The sequence below is a fragment of the Pituophis catenifer genome, unplaced genomic scaffold (assembly GCF_029215685.1).
Source record: "Pituophis catenifer annectens isolate HBS135680 unplaced genomic scaffold, rPitCat1.0.hap2 SCAF_4, whole genome shotgun sequence".
Classification (NCBI taxonomy): domain Eukaryota; kingdom Metazoa; phylum Chordata; class Lepidosauria; order Squamata; family Colubridae; genus Pituophis; species Pituophis catenifer.
The window spans coordinates 100642658-100662493 of NW_027256884.1; the positions used below are offsets into that span (position 1 = coordinate 100642658).

At 42.3% G+C, this 19836-nt stretch overlaps 1 protein-coding gene across 1 annotated transcript in view; it reads right to left on the reverse strand.

Annotated features, from left to right (window-relative positions):
* CFAP44 (cilia and flagella associated protein 44) overlaps positions 1-19836 on the reverse strand; it is a 65489-nt gene that overhangs the window by 33737 nt on the left and 11916 nt on the right. Inside the window, exons 7-16 of the mRNA XM_070943810.1 lie at positions 19196-19412; positions 16609-16723; positions 14899-15063; positions 13795-13950; positions 13168-13215; positions 11625-11724; positions 3784-3878; positions 1572-1781; positions 1109-1219; positions 66-218 (exon numbers count right to left, since the gene is read on the reverse strand). Of these exons, the coding sequence (XP_070799911.1) occupies positions 66-218; positions 1109-1219; positions 1572-1781; positions 3784-3878; positions 11625-11724; positions 13168-13215; positions 13795-13950; positions 14899-15063; positions 16609-16723; positions 19196-19412 (1370 nt within the window). The remainder of the gene's footprint in view (positions 1-65; positions 219-1108; positions 1220-1571; positions 1782-3783; positions 3879-11624; positions 11725-13167; positions 13216-13794; positions 13951-14898; positions 15064-16608; positions 16724-19195; positions 19413-19836) is intronic.

The following is a 19836-nucleotide window of genomic DNA, read 5'->3' on the forward strand; positions in this document are numbered from 1 at the left end:
AAACAGAATGTTTCCCAAGCAGATTATCATGGAAGATTTTCCACAGTGTTAGAACAATATTTTACCAATATCCGAGATTTGATGCTCCAGAAACGAAAATATTCTGCAGGTAGATCTTTGATCCTATAGGTAGTTACTGCATCGTAGGCCATAGGGTCTGGGGCAGGAACCTGAACAACAATGCCATTCTGACAGAGGATAAGGAGCTTGTTCTCTGGCTGTAGATCAGAACATGAAACAAAACTAGCAGGCGCATATATATATATATATATACATACTTACATACATACATACATACATACATACATATATATATATATAGAATAGATTTTGAAAAATAGGACAAAAATAGGCTTTATTATAATGAAGAAAACATGCCATTATATAACTGCAGGTTCCACTTGTTTTTGTACTGTGTTTATCTAATTTTTGGAGCAAAGCTATAAATGCATAATGCAACAATAGTTTGCTTTTTAGTAGGCTTGCTGTAAAGCCTGATACTGATTTGGGCTGAAAAGAGTGACCGGCCTAAGGTCACCCAGTTGGCTACTGTGCCTAAGAAAGAAACTGGATTTCCTAACTCCTAGACCAGCATCTTGACTACTACACCCTGCTGCCTCTCAAAACCAATTTTTGTGGAAAATTTTTATACACTGATGTACTTTTGGTATATGACTCCAGAACAATTATTAGAACATATAGATACTTCAAATTCATGTTTTCCTATTTCTTGGATCTGAAATAACAACTTTTAGTTATGTCTGTTTCTGTATCTTCAGAGATGCAGTTTCCAAATGTAGTCTTTTTTAATATTACTATGATAGTGAAATAAAAACAAAACAAATCTCTTCCAGTTAAGTAAATGGGAAGACGAGAGATGAAATATAAAAATACATGGAAATAAATGCACATTGGTCCAAAAATTATAATCTTTACTATATTAAAATGTTCATCAAGTTAGAATATATTTAGATCAATATTTAAATATATATATATATATTTATTTATTTAAATAATATAACTTAACTCTTACAACACTAGATAATTGTACATAGCAAAATTAACAAACATGAGGTTCATATACAATAAAAGCAAATTAGCTACTCACATGAGAATGGGGTGACCATTGCAATGCCTGTACTGGTCCTGGAACACTAATGAATCCAACAGGATCATATTTATCTTCAACAGTAAAGAAGAAAACAGTTTTATCTTTGCTCTGAAATAGAAAAACTTGATTATTAGTAAAATCATGCATTGCATATTTTGTGTATGTCCAAGACCAATCATTAGTCAATTTTCTTTGCAACAGAGGGTCATCAGAAAAGTGCCTCCATTATCTTAGCAAACTGCAAAGTAATTCATATGAACTCATTACTTCCTTCAAATTCATTTCAGGTCAAACTTTGTAATCACCTGGAGTCCATTACAAAATCAACATAGCTTAGGTCTAAAGCTTCAGAACCTACTTTAGAACTTGATCATAAAGCAAAAATACCAAGTCCTATTTTTCCCTGCATGTTTTCTCATGTGGCTTATTAACAAGTATTCACAGAAAAGTCAATACATACCCCTGTGGCTAGCATTTCCCCATTACGTTCATAGGCCAAAGCTGTAACTACAGACACATGAGGTTTAAAAGCTTGTTTCAGACGCAAGGCTGCATCTCCTACATTTTCCCGTCCAGCAATGACAGGCAGTCCTTTGGGATTATAAAGTTCAATTATGCGAACAATGCCATCCTGGAAACCTACAGCAAATATACCTCCTTTGGGATTCACCTTAGACAAAAAAAATATGTTTGCATTAATATAAGGTACTTTGAGAAAACATCTCCTAAATCTGTGAAAATTTATGATACATAAAGTAGTTGATATGAATAAAGAACAATTTTGCAAAATTGTGATTGACATTTTATTTTCGAAAGGTAGTATTATATTGAAATATAATGTGGAATACAAACTGTACTCTGCAGAGATACAAATCAAACTACTCAAACCATTCAAATGACTGTCTAACTTCTGTTTGAAATACATTGAGAGGAGATTCACTCCTTCTCTGGATAATTGGTTCTATTATCAAATTGCTCTCATTGTCATTTTTTTCCTACTTGTAGTCTCATTTCAACTATTTAAGTTTGTTTAAACTTTTTCCTGTTTCCCTGTTTCTCTTCAACTTTTCTCCTTTAAGCACTGTTATGGGTACTATTCTTTGCTAAGATATGAAGGTTTTACTTAGGTTGTTATACAGACATACAACAATACTGACAATAGGAGCCTTGGTGGCGCAGTGGACTAAGTGCTGTTAAAGTAGTACTTAGCTGCCAGCTGCCTGCAATTACTGCAAGTTCAAATCTCACCAGACTCAAAGTTGACTCAGCCTTCCATCCTTTTGAGGTAGCTAAAATGAGGACCCGGTTTGTGGGGGCAATAAGCTGACTTTGTATAAAAAAGAACACTGCTTGGGGGGGCGGGGCGCGAAAGCCCTACTAAGCAGGTATATACAAAAAGTAAGAAGGCTATTGCTTAACGCATTGTAAGCCGCCCTGAGTCTCCGGAAAAGGGCGGCATATAAATCAAACCAATAAATAAATAAATAAATACTGCATGTCCCAGCTATGATGCTTCTACATTGGTCTTCACTTTTGCTTCTTCAAACACTATCCTTTTTTCTTTTCAAAAATATATTCTCTTTCAAGTCTTTATATACAGGTAGTCCTGCACTTCTGATTATAATTGGGCCTGGAATCTTGGTCGTCGAGTGAAGTAGTCATTCAGCAAGCCGCCAAGTGACCACTTCGCTCAGTGACTGCAATCCCATCTCTCCCAGTTATGGTTCTCAAGTAACTGTGCAGGTAGCTGAGTGGCAGAGAGAGGGCCCAGGCCTTTGTGATGGTGGGTTGAGGAAAGGGCTTGGGCTCCAACCAGACACAGAAGGCCAGGCCCTCTTCTCCCAACACCAGAGAACAATTGTATTGCATGCTGGAGGAACAAATTTTAATTGTGGCAAAAACACTAATGAACAACATTGTTCTAGAAGGCTCAGAATACTGGCATTTGCTAGCATTTTCCTCTATGGAGGAATGGAAATGATGGTGTTTGCCAGAACACTAGCATTTGGAAAGACTCAGAATGCTGTAATTCAGTAGCATTTTCCCATCTGGAGGGGTGGAATCATGGCATTCACTAAAATACTAGAAAATGCTACCATTCTGAATGACTCCGAATACTAGCAAAAACTAGTCTTTTGAAAGGCTCAGAATGCTGGGATTCACTAGCATTTTCCCCTCCTGAATACAGTACATGGCTAGCAAAGGCTAACAAATATCAGCATTCTGAAAGGCACACAAGGATGGCATTCGGCAATGTTTTTGTCAGATTTGAGATCCATTCCTCCATTGTCCGGAAGGATTTCCAACTTTCTTTACAACAAAGTTACAAGTAAATTTGTCATCTATCCTTTCTCTTCATTTCCCTTCTTCTAACATTTTTCCTTTTTTAATCATGAAATCCATAAATTATCAGTTTTTTTTCTATTTTTAGGAAAAACTCCAAGTGTTTCCTAATAAACATACTCACTCTCACATCTTCCGAAAATCTATACATTTCTCCAAAATCAAAGCACCAATAGTTCCTAGATCCAGATAATGAGAACATGATTTGGAGAAAAAACAAGCAGTCACTTCCTAATTTTATTCAGCCCCATTCTTATAAATAATTGATATTTGACAATTTACACCAACCAGATTTAATTCATGTATTCTTTTTTTCTGTGTGTACTTACCACTGTTGGAGCCCAGGTAAGTGCTGTTCCTCCCTGTTTAAATTTCATATCAGCCAACTGAACCTTGCCAATGTAATCATAAATACGCACTGAACCTGTGTTAGATAGTTGACAGAACAAGAAAAGAGAAAAGAAAGATCTCAATGAAGTCTGAATTACTTATTATCTATATATACAGTAAATCTACTGTATTGTTGTGGCCCCGCCCTCTGAGCCTGTCCCATCGGAGGAAGAAAGCTCCGAGCATGAGGAAGAGGAGTCAGCCAGGCCTCCCTCTCCAGGCCCCTCCCCTCTGGCATTGTCTCAAGTGCCGGCCGAGGGAGAGGAGACAGCTGATTCGAGTCAAAGTGATAATGACACATCATTCCTGGACGCACGCCTCCGAAGGCGTGATAAACGTTTGCAGCAGCTTGGGAGGCGTGCTAGGGATTAGAACTGAGTCACTGGACCACACCCCAGAGACCACACCCCAGAGACTATATAATAGAGAGTGGTGGTCAAGGATCTTTTGTGACGAACAAAGCAAAACCTTGGAGTCACTAAAGCCTCGTCCGGAACTGCTGGGAGGAATATTATTTCTGTTTGGACTTTCTTGAACGTTCGTATCTTATCTGTCTATTTGTGAAAATAAAGTAACTTGGCAGACGGTGTGTCTATCGCTGCCAAGTTGGAGATAAGAACTGGGTGCATTCCAAAGTGTTTCCTTAACCCTCGACTGGCTGTGTGTGTGTGTGTGGGGACGGGGACAGATCATCTTGTTCGTCACCCCATACTCCATCGTTAACCCACGATGGACCAACAGCTGCAGCAGCAGATACAGCAGATGCTGGAGGCCAATCAGCTTCTGCAACAGCAAGTAGCACAGCTAACTGCCCAACTTGCTTTGGGAAATGCTCCTGCAGCTCCACCTCCTCCCCCTCCCCGTCCGAGATGCCCAGTGAATGTGCCAGATAGGTTTTCTGGGCAGCAGGAGATGTTTCCGGCCTTCTTGGGACAATGCCAACTGTTTATGGCAATGAGGCCGGAGGATTTTCCGGATGACCGGGCTCGGGTGGCATTTGTTATCAGCTCCCTCTCGGGCACTGCCGCCCGATGGGCCACGCCCCTGTTGTTGCAAGATAGCCCCTTGCTCCTGGACTTTCAGGGCTTTTTACAACACCTGCGCACCATGTTTGAGGACCCCCTCCGGGTGAAGACGGCAGCGAGGCGCATCAAGGACCTCCGCCAAGGCAAGCGCCCCCTGCAGGACTATATTGCAGAGTTCCGACTGCTAGGCCAGGATTCGGCTTGGAATGAGGTGGCGCTGATGGACGCTTTCCAGGATGGCCTTTCTGACGAGATGCAGGACGAGCTGGTTCGTGTGGAGGCGCCACCGACCCTCGACGCGCTGGTGACACAATGCCTGCGCATCGACGCCCGCTTGCAACGGCGACGGCCCCGTCGGGCTCTTCCGGAACCATCGACAGCGTCGGCACCCCCGCGTTTCGCACCGACAGCGCTCCGGACCGCACAGCGTTTTGTGGCGACGGCTGAGGAGCCTATGGAGCTCGGAGCAGCCAGACCTCAACTGACGGCCCAGGAGCGGATGCGGAGACGTCAAGGGGGGTTGTGCCTCTATTGCAGCGAGGCGGGACATTTTGCCGCCTCGTGTCCCCGGAAGCGGAGTGGACCGCTCAAGCCTGTTCCGGAGTCTCGGCGTGACCTGCCGGGAAACGGGCCAGGCCTGGCCTAGGGGAAACTCTGGGTCAGGCACGTGACCATGCCCCGCCGGAGTCGGCGGCTGTGGACTGTGAGCCCCCTCGGCACCTGATTTTGAACACCCGGGTGTTGTTGGCTAACCGGTCGGAGGGGCTCCAGGCGCACGCGCTGGTGGACTCGGGGGCCACCGCGAACTTTATGGACCAGGCCTTTGTGGCCCATTACAAAGTCCCCTTGGTTCCAGTGGACCCTCCGTTGAGGGTTGAAACTATAGATGGGCGGGAACTCGTGGCGGGACCCATCAAAACCGCTACCCAGCCCTTGCGCCTCGCCATTGGAAACCACGAGGAGGCGATCCAGTTTTACGTAACGGCGGATCTGCACTTTCCCTTGGTCCTGGGGATGGCCTGGCTTCGGGCGCATGACCCTCAGGTGGCGTGGTCGAGAAACGCCATCTCGTTCCCGAGCCTGCAGTGTGTCGACCACCTTCGCCACACCTGCGCCGGCCAGGACGTCTCTGCCCCAAACGTCTCCTTGCCTCCGGAGCTGACGCCCTTCGCCGACGTGTTCAGCGAGAAGGAGGCGGACCGCTTGCCCCCGCACCGACCCTACGACTGTGCAGTGGACCTAATGCCCAACGCGCCCCTGCCCTCGGGACGCCTGTACTCCATGTCGGAGCCCGAGCTGGCCGCCTTACGGGACTTTCTGGAAAAGAACCTGGCCCGTGGGTTCATCCGGCCTTCGACCTCCCCGCTCTCGGCCCCGGTCCTCTTCGTTAAAAAGAAGACGGGGGACTTGCGCCTGTGTTGCGACTACCGGCGCTTGAACGCCATCACAGTGCGAAATCGCTACCCCCTGCCGCTGATCCCGGAGCTGATGGAGAGGTTGCGGGAGGCCTCGATCTTCACTAAGCTCGATCTCCGAGGGGCTTACAACCTGGTGCGCGTGAGAGAGGGGGACGAGTGGAAGACGGCGTTCGGCACGCGGTACGGACACTTCGAGTATACCGTCATGCCGTTCGGGTTGACCAACGCCCCCGCGGTCTTCCAGCACTTGATGAACGATGTGTTCCGGGACATGCTGGATCGGTTCGTGGTGATCTACTTGGATGACATTTTGATCTATTCCCGGACCCCGGAAAGTCACCTCCAGCATGTCCGCCAGGTCCTGCAGCGCCTGCGGGAGCACCAGCTCTATGCGAAGTTGGAGAAATGCTACTTCTTCCAGACTTCCATAGAGTTCCTCGGGCACATCATCACCCCCGAGGGCATCGCGATGGACCCGCACAAGGTGGAGGCCTTGCGCAGTTGGGAACCCCCGCGTCGGGTGAAGGACGTCCAGCGTCTGTTGGGATTCGCCAACTACTATCGGACCTTCATCCCGGGCTTCGCCACCCTGACCTTGCCGTTGACCCAGCTCCTTCGGAAGAAGGTCCCGTTCCAGTGGGGGCCCCCGCAGCAGCAGGCCTTCGAGGTCCTCAAGCAGGCCTTCCTCACGGAGCCAGTCCTGAGGCACCCCAATCCACACCGTCCGTTCGTGGTGGAGACGGACGCGTCCAACGTGGCGATTGGGGCGGTGCTGCTACAGGCTCCGGTGGATGGCGGCACTCTTTTTCCCTGCGCATACTACTCCCGGAAACTCAACCCTTCCGAGCGCAACTACACCATCTGGGAAAAGGAGTTGCTGGCCATCAAGGCCGCGTTCGAGGCTTGGCGACATCACCTCGAGGGGGCCCGACACCAGGTGGAGGTGCGGACGGACCATCGGAACCTGGAGCACCTCACCACGGCACGGAAGTTGAACCAGCGGCAGATCCGGTGGTCGTTGTTTTTCGCCCGGTTCAACTTCCACGTCACCTACATTCCGAGCAACCTCAACCAGAGGGCGGACGCGCTATCCCGTAAGCCGGAATACTTTTGCCCCAAGGACTCCCTTCCCCCCCGGACGGTGCTGCCAGCGGACTCCTTGGCCGCGGTCCAGGAACCGGTGGACCTGCGGGCTCGGGTGCTGGAAGCGCAGCGATGGGACGACTGGTCGCAGCAGCGGAGAGTGGACGTCGGCCCCGCGTCCCCATGGACCGTGGAGGAGGGCTTGCTCAGACATCGGGGTCGGCTGTACGTGCCCACGAGTCCGCTCCGAGCCCTCGTCATGAACCAGTGTCATGACAACCCCGCGGCGGGGCACTTTGGCTTCTTTAAGACTTTGAACCTGGTGACGCGGACTTTTTGGTGGCCTCGGGTACGGCACGATGTGCACGCCTACGTGACGTCCTGTGTGACGTGCCGACAGGCCAAAGCCGCGTCCGGCCCCCCTCCCGGACTCCTCCAGCCGCTACCGACACCGGAGAGACCTTGGGGAGCCATCTCCATGGACTTCCTGACAGACCTGCCCCTGTCCGCTACGTACACGACCGTCCTCGTGGTGGTGGATGCGCTCACGAAGATGGCACATTTCATCCCGTGCCGCGGCCTGCCCTCAGCCCGCACCACGGCTCGCCTGTTCCTGCAACATATCTTCCGCCTCCACGGCCTGCCGGACCGGGTGGTTTCGGACCGCGGGGCCCAGTTCACGGCTCGCTTCTGGAAAAGCCTGATGGCCGCGCTGGAGGTGCAGGTGTGCCTGTCATCGTCGCACCATCAGGAGACTGACGGGGGCACGGAGAAGGTCATCGGCATACTGGAGCAGTACCTCCGCTGTTTTGTCAACCAGCAGCAGGACAACTGGGCCGAGTACCTTCCCCTGGCGGAGTTCGCTTTTAATAACTCCCAACACACCTCCACCCAGATGACCCCGTTCCATGCCAACGTCGGATACCATCCACGGCTTTTCCCGTTGACCATCATGGACTCCCCTGTTCCCGAGACCCGGGACTTCCTCTCGGAGCTGCAGGCAGTGCAGCAACTGGTGCGGCGGCAGCTGATCCGGGCGAAAGAGGATTATAAACGGTTCGCCGATCGCGCCCGCCGGGCGACGCCACCGCTGGAAGTAGGAGATCGGGTGTGGTTGTCCACGAAACACCTCCCCACGGACCGGCCGGTGAGGAAACTGGCCCAACGCTTTATCGGTCCCTTCCCTATCGAGGCGGTCATCAATCCGGTGGCCTACCGGTTGACTCTACCCCGCTCCATGCGGCTCCACCCTGTTTTTCATCGGTCCCTCCTGGTCCCTGAGGCCCCCGCGAGCCATCTCCGCCGCCCGCCGACGCCTGCCCCCCCAGCCGCAGCCGACGAGGACGACGCCTCGACGTACGAGGTGGACAGTATCCGGGACTCCCGTTGGCTGAAGGGGCGCTTCCAATACCTCATCGCCTGGAAGGGGTACGGGCCCGAGGATTTCACCTGGGTGGACGCGTCTGCCGTTCAGGCCCCTGACCTGGTGCGGGCTTTCCACGAACAGTTCCCGTCCCGACCCCATCCCGACCGTCAGACCCGGGGGAAGGGCCCTGCGGTGGGGGATAGTGTTGTGGCCCCGCCCTCTGAGCCTGTCCCATCGGAGGAAGAAAGCTCCGAGCATGAGGAAGAGGAGTCAGCCAGGCCTCCCTCTCCAGGCCCCTCCCCTCTGGCATTGTCTCAAGTGCCGGCCGAGGGAGAGGAGACAGCTGATTCGAGTCAAAGTGATAATGACACATCATTCCTGGACGCACGCCTCCGAAGGCGTGATAAACGTTTGCAGCAGCTTGGGAGGCGTGCTAGGGATTAGAACTGAGTCACTGGACCACACCCCAGAGACCACACCCCAGAGACTATATAATAGAGAGTGGTGGTCAAGGATCTTTTGTGACGAACAAAGCAAAACCTTGGAGTCACTAAAGCCTCGTCCGGAACTGCTGGGAGGAATATTATTTCTGTTTGGACTTTCTTGAACGTTCGTATCTTATCTGTCTATTTGTGAAAATAAAGTAACTTGGCAGACGGTGTGTCTATCGCTGCCAAGTTGGAGATAAGAACTGGGTGCATTCCAAAGTGTTTCCTTAACCCTCGACTGGCTGTGTGTGTGTGTGTGGGGACGGGGACAGATCATGTATATGCTGTCCTCAGCTACCAAAATAATTCTAGTTCGTTTATATATTAAGAGTAAAACAATAATAGAATAATAAAATACAATAGTAATACATACTAAGTGCAGTACTTATACATAATTAGTAATGATAACCAGTTTGGCATAGTAATTAAGACATCAGACTAGAAACGAGAGGTTGTGATTTCCAATCCTACCTTAGGGACAAAGCTAACTCAGTGACCTTGGCCCAGTCTCTATCTTTGGCCCTAGAAAGGAGGCAATGGCAGAACACTCTTGCTAATAAAACTGTAAGGACTTGTCCAAGCAGTCTCCAACAATCAGACATGATGGAAGGGGGGGTGGTTAGTAATATACAGCCATACATTAATTTTCTTTCCTGTTTCTTCTCCATCAACATTCTTATAATACCCTAATTTCACCCTTTTAAAACTGTTCAAAATAATTTCAAGTGATAGCTTGACTTAGAAAGTCAAGACAGTTTACTCAAAGAGGCCGTTCCAAAAAACCTGAGTAAATTTGAATTTTTCTATTTCCTTCCAAAAGACACAATTGCGATCTTATTGCTTCTTGGGACAGTGGGGTGGGGGGTGGGGGTGGGTGAGGGGTGGTAGGTTCTTGCCAGAACCTCACAGAAAGGAATCGTTGGATCAAATCCACTCAGAAAATTTTCTCCTGAACAAAAAGAAAGCTACAAAAATCTGTGTCATAGGAATTGTAAAACTCAAAGACTGTTCAACCTTTTGCATTTGAAATAATGAAAACTGTAATCCTATATATTCAGGAAGTGGAAAAATTGGCATAGGTGGAATCTATACCACATTAATTATACCATCAGTGAATGATCCTCTTCACCACAACTAATTAATGTAATTAATATTTACTTTTAAATCCATAAGAAGAGGAATTAAGACAGACTAAATTGACAAGTGACAAAATTGGTTTTATCAAGGAAACACTGTGGACATAGTTTAATTAGACTTCAGTAAGGGATTTGACAAAGTAGATCAGAGCCAATTTCTTGGTAACAGAACAATGTGGGACAGACAGCATTCCCACCAGATGGATTAAAAAATTGCTGACCAACTGCACTCATTGTATAGTCCTCTATGGAACTACATCTAATTGGAGGGAAGCATCCAGTGGGGTATCTCAAAGTTCTGTCTTAGGCCCAATATTCTTCAACATCTTCGTAAATGATTTGGATGAGGGTACAGAAGGAGAAATCAAATTTGCAGACAACACCAGATTGGAGAGAATAGCCAACACTTTAGAAGATAGACTCAAGATATGGAAGGATCTTGACAGACTTGAATACTGGGCCTTATTCAACAAAATGCAATTCAATTGTGAAAAAAGTAAGATTACACTGAGGCAAGAAAAAACAAATGCACAGGTATAGAATAGGTGATACCTGGCTCAACAGTTAGGACTGTGAGAAGGATCCAGGTGTCCCAGTAGACAACCACTGAAGTATGAGCCAGCATGTGCTGCAGCTGCCAAAAGAATCTATGCAGTCCTAGACTAAGTCAACAGGGATAGTATCAAGATCACATTAAGCGTTGATGCCAGTGTATATACAGTTTTGTAAGACCAGAATTAGAATACTGTGTCTAGTTCTGATCATCATAATATAAAAAAGATGTTGATTCCAGAAAGAATGCAGAAAAGAGCAACAAAGATGGTAAGCGGTCTGGAGGCTAAATCATACAATGAACAGTTGTGGGAACTAGCTATGTCTAGTCTAACAAAGAGGAGGACTAGGGTGACATGATAGCAATCTTCCTATATTTGAGGGGCTGTCACAGAGAAGAGGGGATCAACCTATTCTTCAAGGCATCTCAGGGCAGGACAATGAGTAATGGGTGGAAGATTGTTAAAGAGAGATCCAACCTAGAATTAAGGAGAAATTTCCTGATAGTGAGTACAACTAATCAGTGCAGCCAGGAGTAGTGGGTGTTTCATCACTGGAGGTTTTCAAGAAGTGATTCAAAAACCATTTGTCCAAAATGGTATAGGGTCTCCTGCTTGGGCAGGGGGGTTGTACTAGAAGACCCCCAAGGTCGCTTCCAACCTTATTATTCTATGTTCTAAAACCAAAATTAGAAGGAGGAAGGTATACTTACGGTCAAGAGCAGTAGTTGCCATGATATATGTAACTGGAGATACACTTACGGCTTCTATCTTTCCAGAATGAAAAGTAAACAGGCATTCTGGATCACGTGTCTATAATGGAAATAATTAAAAAGATCTTTAAAGGGCTGTTGATAAAACTATTTAACAAGGTACATGTATTCCAGTGGTGGGTTGCTCCCGGTTCTGTCCGGTTCTTTAGAACCGGTAGTAAAAGCGGCAGGAGGCCCCGCCCACCCGCCTGGATGTCATAATTGATGATCTGCACATGCGCAGAAGCACGCACTACCGTTGCGAACTGGTAGTAAAGGTACTGTAAGTAGAACCCACCCCTGATGTATTCTCTTTCAATCGTTTTGGTCTCCTAACACATCTATTATTCTAAACTTAACCTTTATTTTTAGCAATTAGTATAAAAGTTTGTTTGTTTACTGTCTGGATGTAATTCCCCTCAAAGTTTCATTACATACAAACACTGCAAGAATTAGGATGAGATTTTCTCAAGAATTATACATTTCCCATATCCTGAATCTATTGTAATGTAGAATCTTAACTTGTTTTCATATAGTAGATAAAATGCTGAACTAGAAACCAGGAAACCCTAAGTTCTAGCATGGAGCCAGTTGGGTGACTTTGGGTGAGTCATTTCTCTCAGCCCAACTCACCTGTTAGAGCTGTTGTATTGGGGGGGGGGGAGGATATTGCATGTATTGTGCACAAGTGGACATGCATGTATTTGAAGTTATATAGTCTTTTAAAACTTATTATCTTGGGCCTGACATTCTTTCTCAGCAGAACCACCTCACAGGGTTGTTGTTTTGGGGAAAACAGTAGGAAGAAAGAGTATTAGATATGTTCCCTGCCTACAGTTATTTATAAAAATAACAAAGGATATAAATAAAACAAACAAACAAATAAATAAAAATATATACATTACTCATTTCACCTTAACTCTAGCTGTAGGCTTGATTAATTTCTTCATATACCTAGAAACATATTCTGTGAAATAGGTTTGTATATTTAAAAATGTCTTTCTGTCTTTTAATATCTCATAAATTATTATTGTTATTCAATTCCATATTGCATATAATTATTGCAACTGGAGCTTTTGCAAGATTGATATTTCTTCTAAACTTTTAAAGAAAAATATCCATCAATTGTAAAATATATTATCTATTATTATTTACATCTTAGCTTTCTACCCACAGGACCCTAAGAATTTATATACATTCTATAATATGGTTACTTCAGAAAGAACCCTGATTTTCTTTTATTTTTGTCCTTCCCATTACAGATTGTAATGTAACAGCTTGATAGTGCATAGCTTTAAATTTGGTACTTCTAACTTCTATTACTTTTTTCCATTTATAAATATGAAATACTAATTGTGGTCGCTTAAAATTACTAGTGATTTTAAATATGCTTTAAAATAACACTAGTCACTAGTGATACTGTAAAAGTAATTTTATTTATTCATCACATATATCATATAATGGAAGGATACAGCAGAGAAAGGGAATATGAAGTAAAACTTACAACATTCGAGAAACTTAAATCAAGCTTCCATATAGCTCCATTGAAATCCTAAAGAAGCATAATTATAATAATACTTGGTTATTATTCCATTTTTCCTGTCTTAAAAGCATAGTTTTGATTTTGAAAAAAATAATTGCAAGTTTGTTATTTGTATACATTAATTTTATTATATATGTTAAATGTTGTCCAAGGCAATTTCTCTTCACTCAATGAAGCCTAGGTAAGTCAAAAGGTTGGACACCCATAATTTAAAAGCTTTTTTAAAGTTATAACAGTGAGGGTAAAAAATTTTGTCTTATACAATTTCACTTCGTTCCAATTTAAGTACTTCTTTATTAAAAGGAATATAAAGATACAACATATAGAATCATCTAACATTTTTCATACTGATGCCATGGTAGAACTGGTAAATTTTAATACCAAATGATGCATTGGTTTTAATATGCATTAGTCTGACAGTGCAAGTCAGTGGTTTGTAGAACTTGAATTTATGGTTGGGTGAACAAAGCCAATGGGAGTAAAAAGCTAGTGATATTTCAATTGATACTAAAAAAATTATTCCCTTTGGCATTCTTGACATCATCAGTACTGAATTGTCTATTCACTAATTATTAGAAAACCTCTCACCTGAGCATACCAATATGGTTCTCCCCGTTCATGAATTTTCATCATAAAATTCAGACTGACATTTTTGCCTACTAAAAGTTCATTTATGTGTTCCATCTCTACAAGTCCAGTATCATCCACAACATCAGCTGTGTCTATTGTTTCAAAATCCCAAACCTTCACAAAAGATTTTGAGGAAAAAATAGATTGTTATTGCATTGTTTAAAATGCTAAAGCATCATGACCGAACAATCTCAGAAAAGTGTAATTCAGAAGGACTTTTTTGGTTTGTGCAGAAATAAAATAAGCAAGCAATCAGACAAATAAACAGATGTTATTCATATGCCCCAATTAACAATGGTTGAGGTCACCAAAAGAGCAAGAGCCAGAAATTTGTATTTCCAGGAGGAGGAGGAGGAGGAGGAGGAGGAGGAGGAGGAGGAGGAGGAGGAGGAGGAGGAGGAGGAGGAGGAGGAGGAGGAGGAGATCTATGAGTCCTGATATACTGATAATACTGTAAAACAGCAATATTATTTGCCTTCAGACAAACAACATAACCTTTTAAATAGCAACCCTTAGAAAATCTGAGCAGCCTTGAAACTCAACTTTTCTCATGATACTGTCTGACAAATAAATCCCTAGAGCTATTTGTATTTCAAGAGATGCTATTAGGGCAGTAACAAAAAATTAATATTTTAGCCTTAATATGCTTTTAACAACATTTGAGGTATCATAATTTGCCAGGATACTGGCAAAAGAATTGAGATCTGTCTCTTCATCCCTCGCCCTAAACCTTACTGCATTTGGAACAAGAAACTTTTCTGTGGCGGTATCTACCTGTAAAATACTTCTCTGAGAAATACTTGGAATTAAAGTTATTAATTCCTAGGTATAAGTTTAATGAACAATATTTCCATAGAATTTATTAGCAAACAGCACTCTCTATAACTGCTTCTGAACAGAATAGTATTTATAGAATATGAATGTTATAAAATATGAATAATATAAATGTTATTAAATTTATATAGCTGCCTGATGATTCCTGCTTTTAATTTATAAATAAGCTTGAGTACAAATTTTTGCAGAGTTAGTACACTTATTTTGGGAAAAAAAAAAAACCCTTACCCTGATGTATCCATCTGCTCCAACAGTGATCACTTCTCCTTCATCCAGAATTAACTGATTAATAGGACCATTATGACAATTTTTACGGCCAGGTCGGCAGAGTTCCACTTTTATGAGTCCCCCTTCCCAAAGAAGCAAATTACCCCATTCTGAACCTGAAAGTACCTTGAGTACAAATGAAACAATATTAATTAGTATCATAAATCCAGATGTGCTTTCCAGTAGGGACATTGTAAACAACGTAATACTTGCTATTACTGAAGCAAGAATTTTTTTATAATTTTCCTATAAAAAGGACTTCTGTCTTTGTATGCTAGAAAAATTCTAAGAAAACTTCGTACTGATGAAGAGTGTAGCTGCCAAAGCACCACAGACATGTTCTGTTCAATGACATTAATAGTTGACATCAGCCATGATGCAAACAGCTGCCAAATGTATCAAAGACCTTGGATATTCCCAGTGGAATATTTTCAATTTCCCCCCATGATTTGTACACTCCATATCATAAGACAACCTGCTTTGGAAATTTCCCCACATTTTAGAATATATTTATTGGGTTTCAGTTGCTATATTTCCTCAAAAAATATTGTTAATAGCATTCTTCCCCTCAGATTTGAAGGTTAGAAAGGAAATATAGCTGGAAATATAAACAGAAGAACATCATACTGCACAGCTATTAGAATTTTGTAATATGATTTGTCAAATACATTGTTCTAAAGAGGGATACATGGGAAACCCCAAGGAGCAAATTTGGTAGGAGGTAACAGAAGGTAATCTCTTATCTGCTTTGCAATTTTATGTTATATGGGAGAAAGAATACCTGCAGTAATACTAATCTCTACCCTAATGGCCTGAGATTTTTATCTGAGTTTCTTCTCCAGATGTTTCTACCTTCAGAGATGGAACAGGTGCTGATGAATGTGTCAAGAAGTTTTTCTATTTTAGAGACCTAGAAAGAATTCTTTCATCTAGGTAGCCTTAGTAGGCCATCTAATTTTCTTTCCCCCCCCCTTTTTTTTCAAATATACTTTATTAAACATTTTTTTTAAAAAGAGAACAATACAAACAAACATACAAACAACACAACACACAAACAAATAAACAAAAATCCATCTTTACATCTTCTTTTCAACTTGTCGCCATCTAGTAGGCAATCTAGTTTTCATTTCAAGGAAAGTTACTCTATTACGGCTGATGTACTGGAATGTTATTATTTAGTGTCATTTTTAGTGCAAAATTGTCAGCATTGAAAGCCAGCATACTATAGAAATATAGGGCTACATCCAACAAAGCGTTACCACATCAGAAAGTGCATTTATTCATGTAAGGTACTGTACATCATGCAGTGTGGAGTTAATCTTCCTTACTTACTGCAGCCATTTCTGTGATATTGAATATAGTTCAGCCCTTGCTTTGGAAAGCAGTAGTAAATGGGAGGAAGTTAACAATAAAATACTGCAAAATGAGTGTGCCATCTGCAGGCAACATAATTTCTGACTGAAGTCCACTAAGTTTTAGGTAGTAAATTTTGAAATAAATAAAAATGACTCATCACCCAATGTTACTTTATAGAACTATTTAAAAATTACATTGTTTAAGTCTAACTTTTAGCAATGTCAGAAAACAAAAATGTTATATCTTTCTTCATTTAAATCTGGATTCTAAGGGATTCATCATGTGGAAAAGTTTAAGGAAGAAAATGCTTCTCACCTTACCATCTGGCAGCTCCACATATCCTTCAATATCTGTCAGTGATGTCTTTCCAAACCTACCCAATGCCCCTTGTAATTTCAAGCCAGTAAAAGTGAGAGCCATTCTCCAAAACCTGGATACACAATCATGAAAATTATGTTTGAATTAGTTTTTCCAGTAGAATTATGTCTGCCTTTTTGTAGGCACCAAACTAATTGTAAAGATAGATCATTGTTTACAAAACAGCCCTAACTCTTCTACATGCTTCTATACAGTTTTGAGGAATGTTAAAAAAAATTAATTTTTAGTCAACTACTGCACCATTTCAGCCAAATCAATAAATGTACTTATGGCTAAATATGATTTCCTCAAATTCTGATTTGGGAAAACAATCCAAAGTTTTAAACAACTAGAGTAGCTTTATTTTTCCAAATTATTGTTAAAGATAGTATGCCTAGGATCAGACTAACAAAAAACCACAGTTAATTAAATACTAAAACAAATGAGTGGAAAAAAAAGCTTAGGAACAGAAAAGTCCAGAATGGACTTTTACCACTGTAATCAAAAAAAATATGAATATAATCCATTGCATATGTTTGTCATCAATCAACAGGAATTAAGAGCATTTTCATTTGTCTTAGATGTTAGTGCTGGTTATGCTATGAACAAAGAGAAAAAATCACTGTCTATCCCAGTTATTGCAAATTATACAGCAACAAAAATCTCCTCAACTGCCAATTTTCACAACTTACAAGTTCTAAGAAAATTAAAAACAAAAAAGCTAAGCAATGTGGCATTTCACATTCTTGATTACCAACTAAAAGTAAGCAACAAGGAAGCTTGCTGAAAATTCTTTTCAGTTCCATTTTTTGCTTTTTTTGTTCGGGCGACTTTGAAAGAGCTCCAAGGGAACATTTTATTTACACTACATGAAGCTCAGGAGTTAGACTAAGATTGAGGCACAAGCTCTTTCGCATGGACCACACTATCTCACATTAAACCAAAACCTAGCTTCACTCAACTCTCCAATAGGACCTATGTCAAAGAAACACAGACAAGCGGAGTTGTTTTCAAAATGGATCAATTTTTTATTTGTCTTGTAAGCCGTCCTATCTCGCCTAGAGATGACTCTGGGCAGCTTATTACAATGTCTTTATGTACTTTATATTTCTTTAAATTATAGTTTATCATCTTTCTGTGATTCGGGATGTTTTATATACACAATACTGCTATTCAAATATCAACACGATTTTCCGTGATATGTACGAAATAAGCAAAGCTATTTCTTTAAATAAAATCAGGAAACAGCCCACTGGATTCTATGCACAAAAGATAATTTGATCCAATGCTGATGCTGCCCTTGAATATCTGCACAAAACCAAATGGGTTTTCAGTTATCTTAAAAAGCTTGGCTGATTAATTTACCCAGTTAATTAGCTAGACTCCTGCTACAGAGAAAGCACCACAACAATAATTGTGCAAAGTTTTCTTGGTTGGGTGGACTAAGGCTTCCAGTTAGCAAGCATTCCTGCTTTGTGTTACTTCTGGGTTTCCCACTTCCTGAAGACAATCATATTGCATTTTCACTTCCTTGCAGTACTTTATTTCTCCTCTTGTCAATGAACAGGAGAGAGAGGTTCTTTCATTTCCCTGGCAGTTCCCTGGCCTTTTTCCCTGTAAAAAAACTAACACGATAAGAAAAAAGCAAGGACTATAGTGAGATTCTATTTTGGCTTTTGCTGATTGGCTTGGTGAAAGAACTACTAATGTTGCTAGGAATAGGAGGTTGGTGGGGTAGCTTGGGGTAACAGTAGCAGTGCACGAAGTATTATCATTGTGGGGGGACAAAGCCTACAGCTGCTGAATCAGATTGGTATCATCAGTTTGTTGGAAATGCAACGCTGCTATGGGAACTTATTTTCATAGCTGGTGGACCTGTCCCCGAGCAAAAGAATATTGGGCTAGAATTCAAAAATGGATTTTAGAAATCATAGGATGTAGGATAGAATTGAACCTGGAAACGTTTTTACTAGGTATGAAACCAGAGAACTTAAACAAATCTAATTGGTATCTCGCTCTCCACATCATCACTGCAGCCAGGATCTCGTTTGCGCAAGAATGGAAATCCAAAAATATTCCATTGGCGGGTACATTAACCGCAAAGATCATGGACTCTGCAGAAGCAGACAAGTTTACTGGACTTTTGCGAGATAGACAAGAATCGGGGTTATATAGGAATTGGGACAGGTGGTATGCTTGGCTGCAAAAAAAGAAATCTTAAGAAGAATGTAAAATATTAATCTTAGTGTGAATGTGGGTAAATATTTATAGGAGCATTGCGTGGCAGTTGAGAATTCTTTCTTCTGGATAATCTTTTCTTTTTTTGATGATTTGGTGTAATGGAGGTTTGTACTATTGCTAGGCGAAAACTGATGCTTTAAAACTCTATATGTATTATATTACTCTCTGCAATTCTACCCATATTGCTATATTTTTTTCTGTAATTTTTAATAATTTTCAATAAAAAATAAAAAAAAAGATTGGTATCATTTCCTCATATGGATACCTTTTTGATAATCCATTAAAAAATGGGTAGTTGGCTTACTTGATGTGGCCTGAACCAGATGTAGTAAGTTGTTCTTCATTTTCAGGAGAAAACGTGACTTTATAAACATCTTGTGAAAATGCTTTTGATCTCAATATGATCTTTTCCTGTTTCCAGTCCCAGACTGTCAATGTAAAGTCAGGACTACTCCCTACAGTGGCTATCAGGGTACCAGAACGGTTAAAGTCAGCAAATGCATATGCCTGTTCTGTTCCACCTGGAAATAAAGCAAAACAATCAATTTCTCACCATATTGTTCGTGACCAAGAAAACATCCCTATTTACCAGTGCTATCAGCTATTAGGTTTTATAAATGGCACAATCTTGAAATAAGAATTTTAAAAATACAAATAAACTACCAAAAAAAAGGAGAATAATTACTTGCTTTCAAAGCATATAAGTGCTTTCAAAGGGTGAGTGGGTGGTGTGAATTAAAAGTACCTATTTTTATTGAGGATGTGCAAATGATCTGATGAGATAATGCTAATGGGAAAAGATACCCCTGGTTCTGCTCCTTGATGCTATAAAACAAATATATCGTAGCTTGAAGGCTTGGCATGTCCTATTTTCTACACTTTCTTCTCAGAATTAGCATTCAAAGAATATCCAACAGAATTCTATTTTAAATGAAAAGTTATGAG